This window comes from Octodon degus, unplaced genomic scaffold (assembly GCF_000260255.1).
Source record: "Octodon degus isolate 3935 unplaced genomic scaffold, OctDeg1.0 scaffold00021, whole genome shotgun sequence".
Taxonomy (NCBI): Eukaryota; Metazoa; Chordata; class Mammalia; order Rodentia; family Octodontidae; genus Octodon; species Octodon degus.
Genome location: NW_004524597.1, coordinates 12,529,230 through 12,549,445, shown reverse-complemented (window position 1 = coordinate 12,549,445; position 20,216 = coordinate 12,529,230). Strand labels below are relative to the sequence as shown.

Sequence of the window (20,216 nt, the reverse complement as noted above, 5' to 3'; positions counted from 1 at the left end):
AAGAAAGAAAGAAAGAAAGAAAGAAAGAAAGAAAGAAAGAAAGAAAGAAAGAAATCTAAGTATGGAAAAGCTGACATAGGAACAGCCAAATAGCTCAGCATATTAAAGCGCCTGCTTCAGAGTTGATGCCCTGGCCTGCTGTGCTGGCCCCGCCCCCTGGGGCACACTGAGCCGGGGATTTGAGACTGGGTGTGGTGGTGCATGTAATCCCAGCATTTGGGAGGCTGTAAACAGGAGGATCACTATGAGTCTGATCTACTAGTGAGACCCTGAACACCCTGTATACTCTATCTTAAAGGAAAAAAAAAAAAGAAAGAAAGAAAGAAAAGGAAAAGAAAGAAGAAAGAAGAAAGAAGAAAGAAAAGCTGACATAGGAATAGTCCCATAGTAAGATTAAGAACGTGTTTGATGGCTATTTCCTCAGCACAGCTACACAGTGCACTTTGTCTCTAAGCTAGAGAAGCAGATGAGCCATGGCATATGGTATTGGGTGAGGCATTATCAAGGCAGCCATCGCTCTCCTTTCTTATTTTCAGGACATGGGGAGAACTTAGGATACGGGGATGAGAAACACTCCATATTAGGTAAAATTTATTGAAGGCTGACAGGTTGGCTTTGTAAATATTTTTGTATTTCAGGCTTTATATAAAAATACTATAAGTCTCTTTGAGGATACTCTTCTGATCTTAGTGTCTAAGGACCTCTACAAACTACAGATCTTAAAGGTACGGTAAAGAGAAAATAGTGTTGTTTGTCACAAAGACTCCGCTATGTTTCACTTATTTGCAGTTTGCCATGTATCCATCTCCTTTAAGTGTTTGATGAGTGAAATCTTTTCTATACTGCCAATGGAGTAAAATCACTCACAAAACAGAATCGCTTCCTTTATTTGAAAAATCAAACCAGACTTTTAAGAAACCAGCTTTAGAGGATATCCACAGACAATTGAGCAGCTAAGTCTTGTGTGGCAGTGTCTGAGTGAACACAGGGCGGGGCGGCAGAGAATGGGATTGGACCAAACTATATCCAGGTCCACGTGACCATGAACCATACTGTGATGTGATGGAAACTTGAAAATTAAAATCAACTAGTAGTCTGACACGAGATAAGGATAAAATAAGGTCACGCAGTCCACTCTGTAGCTCAGACTTACTCAGCCTCAACTGTCTAAATCAAAGCTAACCCAAGTCAGCTCAGCTTGACCGCACCCAGCGGCACAGCCTGTACTTTCTCACCCCTAAACATGTACCCAGTTTGCTAGCTTGTTTCAAGGACTTTCTACTCAGCATGGAAGAATAAGTGATGCTACCCAGTAAAAATTTCCCATGCTTTCAAGCCTTTGTACTTCGTGCTTGCAAATCTATATAAACTAAGCCAAAACCTGGCTCTGGGCTGATGCTTGAGGAGTGATTCCACCATCAGCTACTGGCATAATGAAGGTGGTTGTCTTCCAACACACCTTGGTGCAGAGCATTTTCCATTGGGTTTGGTGTCAGTTCCACAACAGTGACAGTCTCTATACACGATTCTTCCCATCACCTTCGAAGTAGGGGATCACGTGTTCAGCCTATTTTCGTGATTACCACTTGCTGTGCTTTGAATGTGTGCCCCAAAGTCCAGACGATGGAAACTGTCCACTCATGAGATTAGCCTTTCTTGTTCTCCTTCCTACTACCATTCTGATTCACTGAACTCTGACTGAAATGACCCATTAGGCTTTGCTTACCCATTCTAGAACTCCTCTCACTCACTTCTACAAACTTCTAAACAATATCAAATCCACAATCTGCTTCCAAAATCTAAACTACCTAGTCATGGAGAGTCACAGCAATAACCTTGCTTCTGAGGTATCGATTTTCCCTATTAGTCAGCTTTCCTGTTGCTGAAACTAAATACCCAACACCTCATCCCCTGAGTAAGAGAGAAAAACGTTTTATCTGGTTCATAGTTTTACAGGGTTCAGCCTATGGTTGACTGGCTCCAACACAGGAACATCATGGGAGAAGGAAGGGCAGGGAACAATAAAACTGCTCAGTTCGCTGAGCATGGTGGCACACACCTGTAATCCCAGGACTCAGGAGGCTGAGGCAAGAGGATCATTGCGAGTTTGAGACTAGTGAGCTCAAGGCCAGCCTGAACTGCATAGTGAGATCCTGTCCCCAAAAGACCAAAAACAAAACAAAACAAAATACCTGCTCAGCTCAAGACAATTGGGAAGCAGAGCAGGGGAACAGTACCAGAGCGGAAGGGGCCAAAGACCAGATGATAGTACCTGAACTCACCCCTCCATGAACCATCCAGACATGCCCAAAAGTATGCTTTACTAGTCCCAGAGGCAGCTCCTAAGCCAATCAAATTGACAATAAACTTAACCATCCAAAATCTTCTTAAGGGGGCCAGTCAGGTAGCTCAGCGGACTAAAGTGTCTGCTTAGGTAGGCCCAGAGACCGGGGTTTGATCCCTGGAGTGCTGCGCCAGCCCCTCCTCCAGAGCACAGAGACAGCAACTGAGACTGGGCGTGTTGTCACCTACCTGTAATCCCAGCGCTTGAGAGGCTGAAAACAGGAGGATCACTATGAGTCTTATCTGTGTAGTGAGACCCTGTAGACCCTGTACTAAATACATTAAAAGAAAATCTCCTTAAGGGTTACTTAAGTGGTCATGATCAGTATGGTGGTAGAAAAAATGGAAAGTAAAGGCCATTTTTATGGGATCTCAGAATGAAATGTGAAAGCAGATAACTTAAACTGGAATAAAGGCCATCTTTGTTATGTAACTATAAAAATATGGAAAAATTTTTCTAACATCTTCTGGAAGGAAGAATTCCAGAGTGGTACACTAGGACAGCTGGTGGATGAAACTGCTAAGCAGTAAAATGTTCAAGGTGCCGCAGTTTCTTCTGACTGTTCACAGTAAAATAGAAGAGAAGAAAAATTATTTAAGGGTAAAATTTATGAAGAAAAGAGAAGCAGAGTAGAAATACTTGGAAAACTTTTAGCTTGGCAATGTGAAAAATTAACACACTTGAGAATGAAGAAAAGTATAGCCAAGCATTTATTTTCTAGAAAGTCTTCTATGAATAGAAGAAAGCCATCTATTCATGAAGACAGTAGGAGAATGACCTTCAAGGTCATTTTGGAGACAAGCTAGGACCTTAAGGACAAGATTTCCAGAGAGATGCCCACAGGACCTCAGCATGCCCTTCCCTGTACTAGCTGAGAGCTCTGTTTCCTGAATTCCAGGAATTCAGAAAATTGCTGAATTGCTCTTTTAGTACCCAGGCCAAGACTCAATGAGGTCATATGTAACTAACTCAACCCACTATTCTGAAAGGTACAAGCCATATACATTGTCGAGATCCAAATCTGCAGGCACATAGAATACATTTTAAAAAAATATGGTGAGTTCTTGGTTGTGAAAAAAGGGCTTTGATTAGTCTTGTCTTCATTTGATGAAGGGAGTCATGGTGGCCTCTGCTTATGTTTCAAAAGATGTCACAGAGAGCCTGGAGTTGCAAGTAGAGACTTGCTGTAGGGGTAGATGCACTGCAGAGAGTGTGGAGCATGGCCGTGGCAGTTGGGCAACTCCAAGACCACAGAGTTGCATGCCACCAACATGAAACTCCAGCCAGAGAGAGCTACAAGCATGAGACTCAATCTGTGCATGTTGCTGGGTAGTCTTAGCCCAGTAAAATAACAAGGTGGGGCTGCCTAGGGCCTTAGGGACCCCATTACCACCCCAGTGTGTGACACTAGTATCAAATGAAGACAAGACTAATCAAAGCCCTTTTTTCACAACCAAGAACTCACCATATATTTTTTTTTAATGTATTTGGTCCAGGGTCTCACTATACAGCTCGGACTCATATTGATCCCCCTATTTTCAGCCTCACCAGTGCTGGGATTACAGGCATTCCCCACCAGGCCCAGTCTTGGTGGCCAGCTCAGGCGCACCCAGGGTGGGACCAGCATGGCATGTGGTGCCAGGGATCACACTAAGGTTCTTGCACTTGCCTAGGCAGACCCTTAGATGGCTGAGCTATCTCTGTGGCCTTTCACTGCATGTTTAATGTCCCAGCCAGAGACAGAAGATGGCAGTGATGGCTTAGTTCTCAAATTGCACCCATAATGTGATGGCAGCAAGCACCTGCTCTCTAGAAGCACTAAGAAAGCAGACTGACTTATCCTATCAGCGAATCCGTGGGTTGTGCAAATTACAAATATATCCAAATGAAGAAGATGGACAGGTATTCTTGAAAATAAGAATTTGAAAAGCAACAAAAGTGTGTAATGTGGCCAAATGGAGCCAAATGTTCTTTGTGCATTTATAAAATGTTATCCTCACAACCTTTTAAAGTGATTCTCTCTCTCTTTCTCCCTCTCATTCTCTCCCTCTCTCTCTCTCTCTTTCTCTGCATTATATATTAACACCTCCTGCTGCTACCAAAATAGCTCACATTTATTGAGCATTTTTGATCAGGCTCTAAGATGAATATACAGGTTATCTTATTTAATCCCTAACATGCTCCTGTGAGAAAATTGCTAGCATTTCTCCCATTTTGGAGTTAAGAAGATAGAGAGAGAAACCCTAATATATGCAGTGCAAATACTATGTGAAGGAAGCTGGCTAACTTGGGAGCCTGTCACTTAACCACTAAGTTTTCATACCCGCCAAGCCTCAGGAAGCTTGATTCTCAGAGAGAGCTGAAATCTCACTCCCTGGGAAGACAAAAGTGGACTTTCTGTGGTTGAGACATACCTTCCTCCTTGGAAAATGTACTTCAAAACAGCATGCCCAATGGGAGCAGGCAGAGGGGATGAGATTTAGCCAGCCATTGGCATAGATACAATGGACTCTAAGATCTGCCTGAAGAAATCTGCCAATGGTGGTTGGCATATGGGCCATGTGTCGCTATATTCCCTCCCCAACATGGAACATATGTCCCTGCTTGTAGTGTTTAGGACAAATAGAATGAACAGAAAGAGTTGAATCAAAATTAGAAGGAAGTTTCTAACTAGGCTGCACCAGAAATGTACTCTCCACCCAAGAATCAGAATATTTCTGGGGGGTGAATTCACAGGGGAATTCTGGGATAGGATGACATTTAAGTATCAGATAATATTTCAATTCTCTCTTAAAGCTGCAAAGCAGTTTCTACAATTTTCTGTTTGCTTTGTTTTGTTCTGTTTGAAATAGGGTCTTGTTGCACCTTGGCCTTTGACTCACTTATGTAGCCCATGCTGGCCGCAAACTCATGGCTTCGCCCCCTGGTGGCTGGGATTACAGGCATGCACCGCCAAGCCCAGCTCAATGGTGGTTTTTTTTTGTTTTTTTTTTTTTTTAATTAGAAATCTTTTTTAAAAAAAATTTATTTATTTATTTGTGTGTGTGTGGCCAGCTCAGCCCACCAGGGGCGGGGCTGACTGGCATGTGGTGCTGGGGGATTGAACCGCAGTCCCTGTCCTTTGTTAAGCTTGTTCTACGTAGGTGCTTTAGACCACTGAGCCATCTCACCAGCCCTCAATGGTTTTTAGAAGAAGGAGACTATGTACTTGGCAAAAATGGAGGTGAAGCAGCTGACTGTCACATCATAGCCTTACACCAAACTTTTCATGGTGCCTGACAAAGCAACTATTAGACATGAATAACTTGGATAGAATTAAATAAAATAAAACCCATATGTAGTTACTGTTGTAGGTGAGATAGTACACTAGGTGCTTGTCTGTATTTTTGAGATACGATTGTGTTACGTATAGATTAATGAGGAGACCAGAGAGACCCCTGAGTGGAGGTTGGAGGGTGGAAGAAGGGGCCTGAGGAAGTGGAATACCATGGCTCTAACGTGACTCTGCCTCTTCCAACAGGAAATGACTATATGGATGAGTAAAGATAACTCGTACCTGCAAGAGAGAGTACTGGTGATTATCTGCAAGGTGTTAAGATTTGCATCCAGGAAAGTGAGAGACTATGTAAGTCACAGAACTCAGTAATGCCACCTGAGTCTGGATTTCTAGCATGCTGCTTGCCGTGTCTTAGACCTTGAAAGCGCTAGATGCCTGCTTCTTACTCTGCTGTAAGTTAGAATACCTGGAAAGGGATCAATATCCTACCCCAGTTTGAGTCAATCAGAGCAGGATTTCTCAAACAAATTGTTTAAGATGCACTGTACTTCACAGCAACAATATGAATGAGTTAAAAACAGGTTTTCAGTGACTTTCTGGACTGTTCTCTGTGGCCCACAATCAGAGTCATTTGTAACATTATAATTTTTCCATCTTAACTTTCCTTCTTAAGTTTTCCTTTGGGGGACCAGCCCTAGCTCAGTTCTTTAAGTGGCAGCTTCCACAATGCTGGCAGCCTCAGTTTGCTGTAGTTCGATCCCCACAACACTCTAGCCATGCAAAAGTGCCCTGAAGGCATTCAAGGAGCAAAACACACACACACACACACACACACACACACACACACACACAAATTCCTTAAGTTTTCCTTTTTCCCTGAGATATTTTTAAGTTATTTACTTTAAATTTATGCAAGCAGTTCTCAAGAGCTTTCACTGTGCAACATTAGAGCATAAGTCTGTCTTCACATTTCTTTCCAAGCCACCCCACCCCTAGTCCTGTCAGTGAGTTGTTCCCAGCCAAGCACACATGTACACATGTACACACATGGGTTGTGTGCACACACACGCACGCACCCATGCTCACACACACACATGCACACACACACACACACACACACACACAGATACACATAGCTTCATTTCCTTGTGTCTCTGTGAAAGTCATACTGCCACAGCAAGCAAAAACACTGAAACGACACCCAGTATTTGGAGGCAGATTTATTTATGTCCACGGACACTGATCAGGATCATTCCCAGAATATCAGGACCTGATCCCTGGTGGTGTAGGGCTTCTAGCAGGAAGTACAGAGGCAGAATGGCTTGTCAAGTGGGGACTGGTTTATACAATGTGTGTCACAGAGACCAGCTAGGCATCACAGTGAAACAGCCATTTCTAAGAGACCAGAAGCAACCAGAAATGGAACAGGAACTAAAAAACTGAAGTATAATGGATGAGCGGGAGGCATTTTCTACTACAACATCATATTCATATATGCTTCTGCAGTTGATTTTTTTTTAACTGAACAATAAGTCACTGATAATTTCATGGTACTGTCTGTAGGTTTATTTTATTCTTTCAAACACAGTATATATCCTATAGTCATTATGTATTATGTATTATAATATACTTAAGTACATTTCAGCTGATGAATAATAAGTTGAAATTTATTTTTTTCTACTTCAAATAACACAAATGGCAATCTTTGTGAAGGGGAATATGTACTCAAATTTTTAGAAAGATAATGGGCAGGTCAAAAAGTGTGAGTTAGGGGCCGGGGAGATGTCTCAGTAGGATAAGCGCTTGACTGGCAAACACAAGGATCTGAGTTCAATCCCCAGTTCTGAAAAAAAAAAAAAAGTGTGAACTTATTTTAGTAGTGCTAATTGTCTTCCGATTTTTTTTTTTTTTCTGGAACTGGGGATTGAACTCAAGCCTTTGCGCTTGCCAAGCAAGCACTTATTCTACTGAACCATCTACCCAGCCCCTCTGATTTTTGTTTTTTGTGACTATTGAAATACTTTCTGACAACTTCACAACTATTGGAATATTATAAGCCCTTTAACTTTTGATTTCCATGTGGCAAACATGTAGTTTTGTACTGAAGTTTTCTAAATTTTAAATGACATCATCCTACTTTCTCAGAAACCTCACATTTTGTGCTGGGCATGGTGGTGCATGCCTGTAATCCCCACACTGGTAGGCTGAGACAGGAGGATTTTTGTGAGTTCAAGATCTGCCTGGGTAGGGGCCGGGGAGACGGCTCAGTGGAATAAGCGCTTCCCTGGCAAGCGCAAGGGCCTGAGTTCAATCCCCGGTTCTAAAAAAAAAAAAAGATCTGCCTGGGATACAAAGTGGGCTCAAGACCAACCTGAACTGCATAGCAAGACCCTGTCTCAAAAACATACACAAGAAAGAAAGAGGAAAGAGAGAGAGAGAGAGAGAGAGAGAGAGAGAGAGAGAGAGAAAAGAAAAGAAAGAGAAAAGAAACCTCACATTATGTATACATTTGGTATTTAGCTTCTGCTTCCCAACTCATCCTTCAAGGGATTTTAAAACATACTCTACTAATTGCATATGTGGTTACTTGAGTTACTTCAGAAATAGTTATATATAAAAGGAATCAAAATTAGGCATTTGTGATGCTACTTTCACATATTGTTATATCTTATATCTAGATGTTTCCCTAAAGACTTGTGTACTCAGAGTTGGCTGGATCTAGGGTGTGTGGTACTAAATTAGTCTGCTGATTGGTTTAGCATAGTTCTGAGTATGGATAATGAAAAGACCAACATTGAGTGTGGGTGGCACCAAGCAAAATACCTGTAGCCTGAATGGAATAAAAAGGAAAGGGAGGCTTGCTTCATTGCTTGCTGCTTCCTGCCTGCTCTGCCATGGACTATTTCTCCCCTGCCACGCCACCTTGCCTTGGAGCCATCTGACAGTGGACTGAAACCCCTGCAAACTGTGAGCTAAAACAAACCTTTTCTTCTCTAACTTTAGGTGTTGGATATTTTGTCTCAGAAATAAAAAAGTGACTGAGACAATATCCATTTTCTACTTCTTGTTCAAACAGACACCGGACATGTGAGACAATAAATCTAGATTAGAGAGCTAAGAGCGTAGCTCAGTGGTAGAGTACTTGCCTGCCATGTGTGAAACCCCAGCCTTAGACTTCAGCAATGCAATAAGAAAAAAGATGTAGATCAGCCTTTTAAATTTTCTCTTCATATTGCTACCAACTCTTGCTCTCAGTTACCCCAAAGTACCTCTCTAGGAAAAGTAACCACTCACCTTAGAGACAAGGGCACCCAGTAGGCCAGGCCTGTTTGCTAAAACTGTGTACACTGAGGCCATTACTGTTAAAAATATGTGCAAGCCAAATGGGGAGGATAGCCATACCTTCATAAATGTGAATCTCTCCTAGGTCCTGCCTCTCTTCTTTTTACCTCTCTTCCATTGCTCTGCTCTTCCTTTATATTTGTATTTCCTTCTCTAATTGCATTTGACCTGACCAGACATGTCTGTCAAAATAAGTCTTAAATATTTGAGCAGTCTATGTGTCAGAGAAGTGCTCAGAGAAAATATATGAATATTGTGGTAATAGTTTTACATCAGAGGCAAATGCTTCAAGTTTAAAAAAAAAGAATTTCTTTAGGAAAAGTCAGACCAATTCCTGGAGGAAAATAAAATTCACATTTCTCCTGTAACTTACAGTGTCTCCTAAAGTGTCTCATATGTGAAAAGGGAACATTAAAGAGTTGTCAGCCGAAAGCACCTGCTTAGGCAAGTGCAGGGACCAGGGTTTGATCCCTAGCACCACTTGCCATGCTGGCCCTGCCCCCAGGGCACATTGAGACAACAACTGAGACTGGGCATGGTGCTGTGCACCTGGAATCACAGCATCTGGAAGGCTGAAAACAGGAGGATCACTATGAGTCCAATCTGTGTAGTGAGACCCTGTAGACCCTGTACTAAATACATTTAAAAAACAAAAAAGAGTTGTGAGTCAGTCGGGTGGTACATGCCTGTAACCCCAGCATCAAGAAGCTGAAACAGGAGGATAGCCATTGAGTTCAAGGCCAGCCTGGACAACACAGTGAGTTAAAGGCCAGCCTGAGCTACATATGGAAGCATTGCCTCAAAAAAATTTATGAAAACCCACACACTACTGTACTCCTCCATATCATAGGAACTGGGCTGGGGAGATGGCTCAGTGGAATAAGCGCTTCCCTGGCAAGCACAAGGGCCTGAGTTCAATCCCTGGTTCCGCCAAAAAAAAAAAAAAAAAAAAAAATCCTAGGAACATGTACCTACAAATTGCTACCTGCTTTATAGAATGGAAACTAACGTTAGTTGATTGCTGTTATCTTCAGCACTTTTCTGAGAACTCTCTGCTATATGTAGCCCCCTTTTCCCCCTCAGTAAGTGTTACAGGGTACCACTTCTCTGCCTTCATTTCACAGATGAGAACACTGAGATTCAGTAACAGAATTTGGATTTGAGTACCAACTTTAAAGCTGTGAGGTTTCTCCTGCAATCCTGTTCTGATCATTAAGGGACAAACTGCAGACATTTAGTATGGACTGTGCATAACAAATGAATTTTCTTCTTTGTTTCTATAGACAAATTTTATTTTATTTTTTTATAGACAAGTATTGACGCTCCATGTTTAGGCGTCCTGGCAGCAGAGCTGTCTCTTCTATACTCCCACACTGATCTCTCAATCGTACAGCAAGCGTCCCTGGCAGTCTATTACCTCCTCTGCACTGCAAAACGTCAGCTGGGTAAGAATGGCTCACCATCTTTTCTAAAGGTCACTAAGAACCTCTCTAATTATTTTACTTGTGAGTCCCTGGGAAGTTCTATGGCTATGAATTTCTAAATCCTGCCCTAGGTTCTATAGATTTGCTTTCTGGATTTGTTTGTTTGTTTGTTTTTGTTATGGTTTTTGGTTTGGTTTGGTTTTTTGCAGTACCAGGATTGAACTCAGGACCCTGTGCTTGCCAGGCAAGTGTTTATTCTACTGAGCTATCTCCCTGGGCCCTTGGTGTGTGTTTTGATTTGGTTTGTCTTTTGGTTTTTGAGACACAGTCTCGTCTTGCTATGTAGTTCAGGCTGGCCTTGAACTCACAGTGATTTTCCCCCCTCAGCCTCTCAAGTGCTGGGGTTATAGGCATGCGCCACCATGCCTGGCTATAGCTGCACTTTCTAACGTGTTATTCCTTGAACTTTTTTAGCATGATAAATAGGGGGCCTGCCCATTAACTCATTTGTTAAAGTGCCTTCGAACCCAGATCCTCACACCAAACCAGAAATGCCCTGAAGGTATCTTGAGGCCACAAAAAAAAAAAAAAAAAAAAAAAAAAAAATCCTGCCATTTTGGGGAATGGAGAATGGCTCAGTGGATTAAGCACTTGCCTGGAAAGCACAGGGGCCTGAGTTCAGTCCCCAGTTTCACCCAAAAAAATAAGTAAATAAATAAATAAAAGTAAATAAAATTAGGGCCGGGAAGATAGCTCAGTAGAATAAGCACTTACCTGGCAAGCACAAGGACCTGAGTTCAATGCCTGGTTCTGCCAAAAAAAAAAAAAAAAAAAAAAAAAAAAAAAGGGGGAAAAAAAAAAAAAAAAAAAAAAGCTGTAGCATGATACATAAATGAAAAAGTGATCAGTTATTGCTACTCCATGGGAGACACAGTTAGTAGCGAAGACATGAATGCGAAGAAAATTCTTGCAATTACGTAGCTGCTAAGTTATATCCAGAATTTACAGAGAACATTCAGTAAGCAAAAAGATGGCCAAACAAAAAAATTACAGTTGAAGTGAAGCCATTTCACCAAAGAAATGCAAATGACAAAGACTCATCAAATGATGTTCAATATACTGTATAAGACTGGGCGGGGTGGCACATGCCTGTAATCCCAGCTCTTGGGAGACTGTAAACAGGTAGATCACTACGAATCTGATCTAGTAGTGAGACCCTGAACACCCCGTAGACCCTTCCCTAAATACTATATATATAATATACATATTGTATATATATTGTATATATTTATATATATATGTACTGTGCAGTCATTAAAGATATAGAAATTAAAGCTACAGCGAGATATTACTATGTACCCAGTAGAATGTCTAAAATTGAAGCCGTACAATGTGTTATTTAGGATGTGCTAATGCAGAATGTGCTGGTGGGGTATAGCATACACTCTGTTGCTAAGGACACTCAGCAACTGGAACCCAAATGCTTCTACACTGCTGATGGAAAATAATTCGGTACTATCCTAGAAAGTTAAACAAAAGCTGCCATGTGATCTGTTCATTCCACAACTTGGTATGTTCCTGAGAAAATGAAGGCTAATAGCCATGCAAGCACCTGCATTTCAGTGTTTGTTGTATGTAATGTGTCGCAGCCCCAAACAGGAAGCAACCCGAATGCCCATTCATGGGTGAATATAGGAAGAGGCTGTGCCATAGGGAATAATACTCATCAGCTGACAGAGGGAGAGAGAGAGAGAGAGAGAGAGAGAGAGAGAGAGAGAGAGAGAGAGAGAGATTCACTTTCTGATGTCCCCTGCACTTCCAGAGTAGCTATCTAGCTTCTCCTTTTATGCTCTTTTCCAAATAAACCATCTTCCTTTAGAAAAAGAAAAAAGGAATGGGTTCCTGATACATAAGATGATACGGGTCAGTCTCAACAGCTGAAAGAGCACACACTTCCCGACTTTGCTTACGTAAGATCGGGAAGGCCAACCCTGGCAGAAAGCAGAGCAGCAACTGGCCTGGAGTGGAGGCAGGTGGAGGAGAAGGGCTGAGAAGGTGCAGGGCAGGAGGAGAGTGGGAGGCAAGAGACATGCTCCTTTCTTGATTGCGGCAGTGTGTTTAATGGGTGCACACAAAGACAAAGACTTATTGAGTTGCATACTTTAATTGTTGCATGTCAGTTAGATTTCTATAAAGCCATTAAAAGAACAAAAGTCTTTAAAACCTACTACCTTTGGAACTAAAGACATTTCTAATCTGAAGCTTTTACTGAGAATTTTTGACTTTCCTGGACTATCACCTCTCAGCTCTTTTCAAAGTGCCATCGACTTTGTACAGAGCGTGGTGAAGCACACCTGTAATCCCATCATTTGGGAGGCTGAGGCAGGAGGATCACATGAGTTTGAGGCCAGCCTGGAGACTACATAGCAAGACCCTATCTCGAAATAAAGAAACAGCCTCCAACTTTATTCTCTGATGAATAAACCCTCTAACTTAGTAATAGCTTTTCCAGGACACGAAGCAATCTACTATTTGATGACTAAAATATATACAATATCAGTCAATCTATTAAAATTATTTGTGACCTTAATTCATATTTCACACAACCTCTTATTTATTTATACCAGGAATTGAACCCAGGACATTGTACTTGCCAGGCAGGTGCTGTGCCACTGAGCTACATGGCTTCTTTTAGACAGTTTATAAATTCTGGCTCAGTGCCATCGTGATATTTTATGTGACTAAACTATTTGAAAAAACATTCTAAAAAGTTCAGCTCTCTAGAATTGGTGGAGGAGAAGGGGTAAGAAGGTACAGGACATGAGGAAAGTTGGAGGCAAGAGGCATATTCCTTTCTTGATTGTGGCAACAATCATAGGAACAAGAAGTTGGCGATAGCAATGTCATTATCAAATAAAAACCTAGAAATCTTTTCCTTAGCACAGCAGACTTCCAACAAACAGAAAGCAACAATGCAGTATTCATGTGGAAATTCCTGTGCCCTGGCTTCTGATTCTGAATTCCAACCTGGGATCTTGAAACAAGATAAAACTAAACTTGCTCAGGTATCTCAGCCTCTACTTTATCCTGGGGCTTTCTTCTCGTATGTTATTATTCTTAGTGGCAACTTCTTTTTTTTTTTTATTAATTTTATTGAGAAACAAATAGCAATGAGGCAGTTTAAAAACAGATTAGTAGGATTATTGTTGTCTTTGTAGTGGTTATTCATAATACAAGATACAGACATGATATCCTGTCCATACACTATTGGTACAAATTTTTCTTCTCATTGAATTGAGAGAAAGTAGCTGTATATCTATCCTAACTATTTTGTATATACAGATACAAAATGGTCCTTCATTTATATCCCCCTTTTTTTGTTCAGTTTTGTCAGAGATAGGTATTCCATTGCCATTTAAATATTGTAGGTGCATGAATTCAGCAAAATAATCTGGTATAGTCCAGTAGTCCATAATAGTAGTGGGTTATCTGTAGGACTGGCAATATCAGAAGTTGTTGACTTGAGCCTTTTACAGCTCAGCATATTGATATGGCTTTACTTTTTTTAATCTCATTTTTATACTTTTCTGCTAGATGGTTAAGACCAAGATAAAGCAAGACCTATATAACAAGAAATGTAACTTTTGTATCTGCCAAGGTCAGTCAAATCCCTTCAGGATTTACCATGAAACCCTGTACCACAGTTTGTAGATCCTTTTTCAGTGTTAGCCATGTGGATGAGTCACAGCTATTGCTTGACCAATTTGCTCTCTGTGAAAGCCTGATAGAATGTTTTCTCTCCATGTGACTCTCCTTAGGCACACTCTACATCATCGATCACTTTCCTCTGTGGCCCCATAATCTCCTTGATCAGTAAATTTGGGACACACCTGAGTATATGATGTTACAGTACAGGTTCTCCTATGTCCTGAGTCTTCACTGACCTTGAAAGGCTGGGGCCAAAATGTTGGCTGTCTTTGCAGCCCTTCTTTTTCCCTAATTTTTGGTCTGCAAACTTAAGTTGTTAACCCTCCAGAAGAAAAGGTTAATGATATTATTACCCTATAACACAGGCAGTTGAGCTTAACCTCACTATCTGTCTGAATATCAAACATCTTAGACGTACCATGACTAAGCAACTGCACTGAAGATAGCAATGTGTAATACTAGGGTCTTGCTTGGATTTCCTGTCATTCTGGTCTTCTAAATATGTGCTGCTTTTCATGTTATACCAGTTACTGCCATACTGCTTCTCAAGTAAATGTTTGTTTTAAAAAAAAAAAAAAAAGGGTAATAAATGAAAACAAGAGACAAGAAAGAAAATTTTCATAAGACTGTCCTGCTACAATGTGTATATGGTTAGATTTCTAAATTTCTGTGTATGGGGCTGGGGAGAAGGTTCAGTGGAATAAGTGCTTCCCTGGCAAGCAAGCGCAAGGGCCTGAGTTCAATCCCTGGTTCTGAAAAAAAAAAAAAAAAAATCTGTGTAAAAATATGTGATTATTCATTCCTATTTAAAAATAATTTTTTAAAATTTTTCTCTTCACATTCCATAGGGATTTAGAGTTTAACATATCAATACTTAGTGGCAATTTCTTTCAACAAAGTTTATGGTTTTTGTTGTTGTTGTTGTTGTTGTTTTTGTTTGTTTGTTTGTTTTGCAGTAGTGGGGATTGAACTCAGAACCTTGTGCTTGCCAGGCAAGCGTGTATTCTATTGAGCTATCTCCCCAGCCCCCAAAATTTGTTTTCATAAATATTTTTCTATTTTAAAAATATAGCTGAGTTAAAGGGTAAATAATATACAGAGCACTTGGTTTCCTGATTTCCATCCATATTAATAACAACAATGCCTAATTTTCTCAAATATAAACATTTATATTATTTTATTTAGTGGATATGCAACACCAATGAGAGAGGTGTTTCATAGTTACATTTCCTTCTGTTTCACTAAAACCAGAGAACATCTGATTATTTGGCAAAATTAACAAAGTCACCAATTAAGAAACTTTTCAAAATTATCGGGGGCCTGCCCCTTAGCTCAGTTCTTTAAATGGCTGCTTCAACAAAGCAGTCAGCCTCAGATTGCTGTGGTTCGATCCCCACAACTCAAGCCAGCCAAACCTGCCCTGAAAGCATTCTGAGAAAAAAAAAAATCAAAATTATCATCATTTACTTTGCAAAACTCAAAATGATAAGGGGCTGGGGAGATGGCTCAGTAGAATAAGCGCCTCCCTGGCAAGCTCAAGGGCCTGAGTTCAGCCCCTGGTTCCGGAAATAAAAAACAACAACAAAAAAACAGAAAAAAAACCCTCAAAATGATACTCTGACTTAGATTTCATTTAAAAGAACTACAAGATTACATACCTGGTGGTACAAATCTGTAATCCCAGCACTCCTACCCAGCTTGAGGCAGGAGGATTGTTGGAAGTTCAAGACCAGGCTGGGCTACAAAGTGAGCTCAAGGCCATTCTAAACTGCATTACTCAAAAAGATTAAAAAAAAAAAAAAAAGATAATTTACTGGAGAACCTCAGTACCAGGCAAATAATTTTTACACTGTTGTATCCCTTGTACCCATGAGATCCTGTTCTGAGCCCTCACTCACCTCCTTCAGATGCACAGATTGATCCACAGGCTGAGATGTCATTGAGCCCAGAATCTGAGCCAGCTTTCAGTGGTGGGGAAGCCCTTCAGGGTTGCTCATCTTTTGGGGTGGAAGGGTCTAGGGGCTCCTCATAAAGCTCCATATATATCAGTGTTTCTCCTCCCATACTGAATTTCTGGGAATTGTGGGAGATTGGGGATTTGCTGAAGCAATGAGACCTCATGGTACCAGCAGATAGGCCTCAGTCCTTGTGTTTATTTACTTGTTTGTTTGTTTATTGTTTGTCTGCAGTGCTGGGTGTTGAACAAAGAACTTTTTTACTGAGCTACATCCCAAATCTTTTTTTATTTTTTATTTTGAGATTGGGTTTCCCTAAATGGATAAATTACACAGGCAGGCAACTCCCGGAAAGCTGGGGTTACAGGTGTGTGCCAACACACCTGGCTCAGTGCTTGTGTTCTTGATGAAGGTAGTAAGCCAAGACACAGAACAGCTTTGTGGAAACGAAGACAGAACTTAGTAGAAAAAGGAAGTGAGCCAGAAGCACACCTTTACAAGGCAAGCAAGTGCCAAGATGGCAGTTGCCCCAAATTAAGGCTCAGAGTACATGAGTATGATTCAGTAGGCCCGCAGGGGAGCATCATTCCCTTCCTCCAAAGTCATTTTTCTGTTACAAGGACAAATGGGATTATTTTAATTAACTTTAAAGAACAAAAATCTGTGTAGGTGGAATGTTTCTAGTCATTTTGAGTCTTTGCCCAAGGTCTGGACATGGTCCAGGCCCTGGATCTGATCAGCATGCTCAGAAGAGGTTACCTTCTTTGGATTCATGTCTTGAAACCATAAACTTCTTTGGATTATCAATAATTAATAGTTAAGAAAACAAGGGGGGAAATCACATGTTTGTTTTTCATATAGGCCCCTCATGTACTCTGCTAATGTCTAATTCCCTGCCTAACATTCCCCCAAGAGTTCAGACCCTAAAATCACTTAGGCACTGGGACACTGCATCTTTTTGTCTACTTCCTGCTAAAAGTAAGGAATTAAGGTCCCCACTTTTGCTGTGGGGTCTGCTACAGGGGTCTGTCACAGGGCCCCAAGTTTACATAAGGCTAATCTTTGTGACATGGGACCACCTGGAGATGGATAAATTGAACCTGTAACTGCAGATCACCTCAGGCTTTCTCCCCTTACTGATTGTCAGGACTTTAACCACCCTTTCTAGTGGGCCAGTGTAGAGGTCCTGGGAGGATGAGTGAGATTTGGGGGGCGCTGACAGCTTGATATCCTTGAGAGAACCCCATTTGTAGTTTTTTAGTCTCAGTTTTGGACTACACAAATTTAACAAAGAGGCTAAACAGAAGTGGACTGAAAATGAGAAGTAGCATAAGGCTTACTGGAGGCCTCCTGAAAATGGCTACCCAACGTTTCCAAATTGAGCTCCACGCGTTCATCCAAGGTGGCTTTTCCTCTCAGCTAATAGGCCTGGCATATAAGGCCTGGTTAGACTTGCTTACCTAGAACAGCCCTTCCCGTGGAGCACGGGCAGATCCCTCCTTCTACCGCCACAAGCATGCCTAATCTTGTGTTTGTCGGCACTGCAGCCACTAGAGAGTTGATAGGGGGTTGTACATCAAGGAGGTTGTCACGGGGGCTTCTCACTTTTTTGCTAGTTTCAGGGAAAGGGAGTGGTAAACTAGGGACTAAGAGATTAGTCTTCTCATTCCTGTTCCTGCAGGTGTTCTTGTATACCTCCCAGGGGTTTCTAAAATCTATAAAACATTCAAAGGATGCTCACATAATGAAATACTTTTTACAGTGTGTGGGGCAGGGTGGGAAGGATAACAGGCCTAGGTCCCACTGTATCCCAGGGCACAGGATGAGGGCTGCAGAAATAACTCCAAGGCAGCACCCCAGAGGTTCATGGCTCTCCATTCCACGTGAGCGCAAACTAGAGCTGGGACTCAGCAGCTAGGGGAATACTAAGGAAAACGTTAGCAAGCTCCAAAACACAATGACAGAATTCAACAGGCTGCATCCTTTGTTCAGACCAGGGAGCAGCTCAGGCAGAGCAGCGTGGCAGGCCTCCACCCCACTTAACTCCATAGCCAGGCTCAGGAGCCATCTGGCTTCTTTCCCAATACTGAGCTGTCAAAAGCAATGTGGGTGCGGCAGATGACTCTTACATCCATCTGGCAGTTCATAGTCGCTGCTACTAGCTGCCTTTCATGGGACAGGTAGCTTTCCCAGCTCCCATTCTGTCCAGCTGTGTGCCTCTGTCCTCTAGGGCAGAGCCCGCCCGTTTTAATCTGCAGCAAGATGATCACCGTTATTTGCAGTACGCTATTTGCAGGAGGAGTAAAAATAGCATGTTCCTAATAGGGAGAGTTGTTCACCACACATACAAGTTTGTGTTTTGTTTTCTCTGTAAACATCTTAAGATCTGAATTCTCCAGTGTGAAGTCTGTCAGATTAGACTCAAGCTGACTCAGGATGAATTTAGGATCTTGATGGAACTTTTTGCAATAGTTATCGTCAAACACCATCCTAAGAACCATTCCTTATAACTTCTTGACTCTTATTTACCTTCTGGTAGGCCCGACGCAAGTGAATCCATCATAACATTTGTAACTCTTACGCTTTACTTAATATTCACCTCTTGTTCCTGTAAGGATTTCTCCTAGGGTATTGCTGCTGGGTCATTGCTTCCATTGTTTCTCCTCACAAGAAGGCTGTTCCACTTGCTGGTCTTATGTGATCCCCTTGGGGACAGGAAGTGCTTCATGATTGAATCTGCATCATAAACCCTTTCAGCCACATTTGAAGTTATTTAAAAACTTCATGGAGGTTTTAAAAAAGAGTAGCTCTTAGGCTTAACAAACTCAACAAGAGCAAAGCAAACTGAGGAGAGAGCCAAACTTGATTTTTGTTGTTGTTGTTGTACTTAGTACAGGGTCCACAAGGTCTCACTACACAGATCAGAGTGGTAGTGATCCTCCTGTTTTCAGCCTCCCAAGCACTGGGATTACAGGGGCGCGCCACCATGCCCAGTCTCAATCGCTTTCCCACCGCATCCCGCGGGTGAACCCTGGTCCCTGGGTCTGCCTAAGCAGGCCCTTTAGTTTGCTGAGGTATCTGGCCAGCCCCAAACATGATTTTTCAGTAACCCTCATCCTCCACATTTTTAAAAAACTTAATGTAAGCTTTTGAGTTGTCTTTATCATTCCTTTTCTCTTTTGGAAAAATCTACATATTTTACTGTAAGAGAAAATTTTATTTTATTGTATAAAATTTTTCCTTGCCAAAAATATTATCCTCATATCCAAATACTTTTATGTCTCCTATCTGTCCTATTTGGGTTTTCTTTCATCACAAACCAATGACTACTTAAATTTTAAAATATTTTTGGTAGTAAATTATTCCTTCAATCTCAGAGTTTACTCAGAGATACATTCCAATTAGGACTGGCTGAATAATACATTTTTAAGTAAGCTAGAATAACAAAATTACCTTAGTACAAACAAGAAACAACAAAAGGACAACTGAACTTTGTAATTACAGTTTAAGAATTATCCTAAAGCTATCCAAAAAAATCTTTTTTTTCAGAACTGGGGATTGAACTCAGGCCCTTGCGCTTGCTAGGAAAGCGCTTATGCCACTGAACCATCTCCCCGGCCCAAGAAACTTTTTTAAAATATCAACTAAACAAAAGTATCAGTTTAAACTGAAATTCAAACATGAATGTATCACTCAGCCAATATGTTCTCCACCTACTGTCATCAGTACTGTCATGCACCTTTAGGGATGGACAGCATCCCTTGTGGCATTTTATCTGGATTAGCTGCTTTTTTAATCACTGGGAGGGGTTCAGTAGTTTGGAAGGACTCTGGCCCCAGCATGACCTGCATGCATGCCATTTGTCACAGGGTTAGCTAATGGGACTTCATGGGTTTTTGCAAGTACCTGTGCCACTTTTGTGAAGTGTGATTTTGTGCTACCTCACAAAAAAGAGGGGCTTTGCCAAAGGCCTTTAATTTAGCCTTTTATTAGTTATGTTGCTTTCATTGTCACTGAAGCTCAGGGATGAATTCTGCTTGCGGGGGGGAAAATATATATATATATATATATACAATGACAGAATTCAACAGGCTGCATCCTTTGTTCAGACCAGGGAGCAGCTCAGGCAGAGCAGCGTGGCAGGCCTCCACCCCACTTAACTCCAT

At 41.4% G+C, this 20,216-nt stretch overlaps 1 protein-coding gene across 1 annotated transcript in view; it reads left to right on the top strand.

Moving 5' to 3' along the window:
• The window catches only part of Mroh9 (maestro heat like repeat family member 9), a 112,173-nt gene that overhangs the window by 52,721 nt on the left and 39,236 nt on the right, over positions 1-20,216 (top strand). The window contains exons 5-9 of the mRNA XM_023711420.1: positions 430-490; positions 639-725; positions 5,865-5,969; positions 10,273-10,408; positions 13,328-13,452. Coding sequence (XP_023567188.1) covers positions 430-490; positions 639-725; positions 5,865-5,969; positions 10,273-10,408; positions 13,328-13,452 — 514 coding nt within the window. The remainder of the gene's footprint in view (positions 1-429; positions 491-638; positions 726-5,864; positions 5,970-10,272; positions 10,409-13,327; positions 13,453-20,216) is intronic.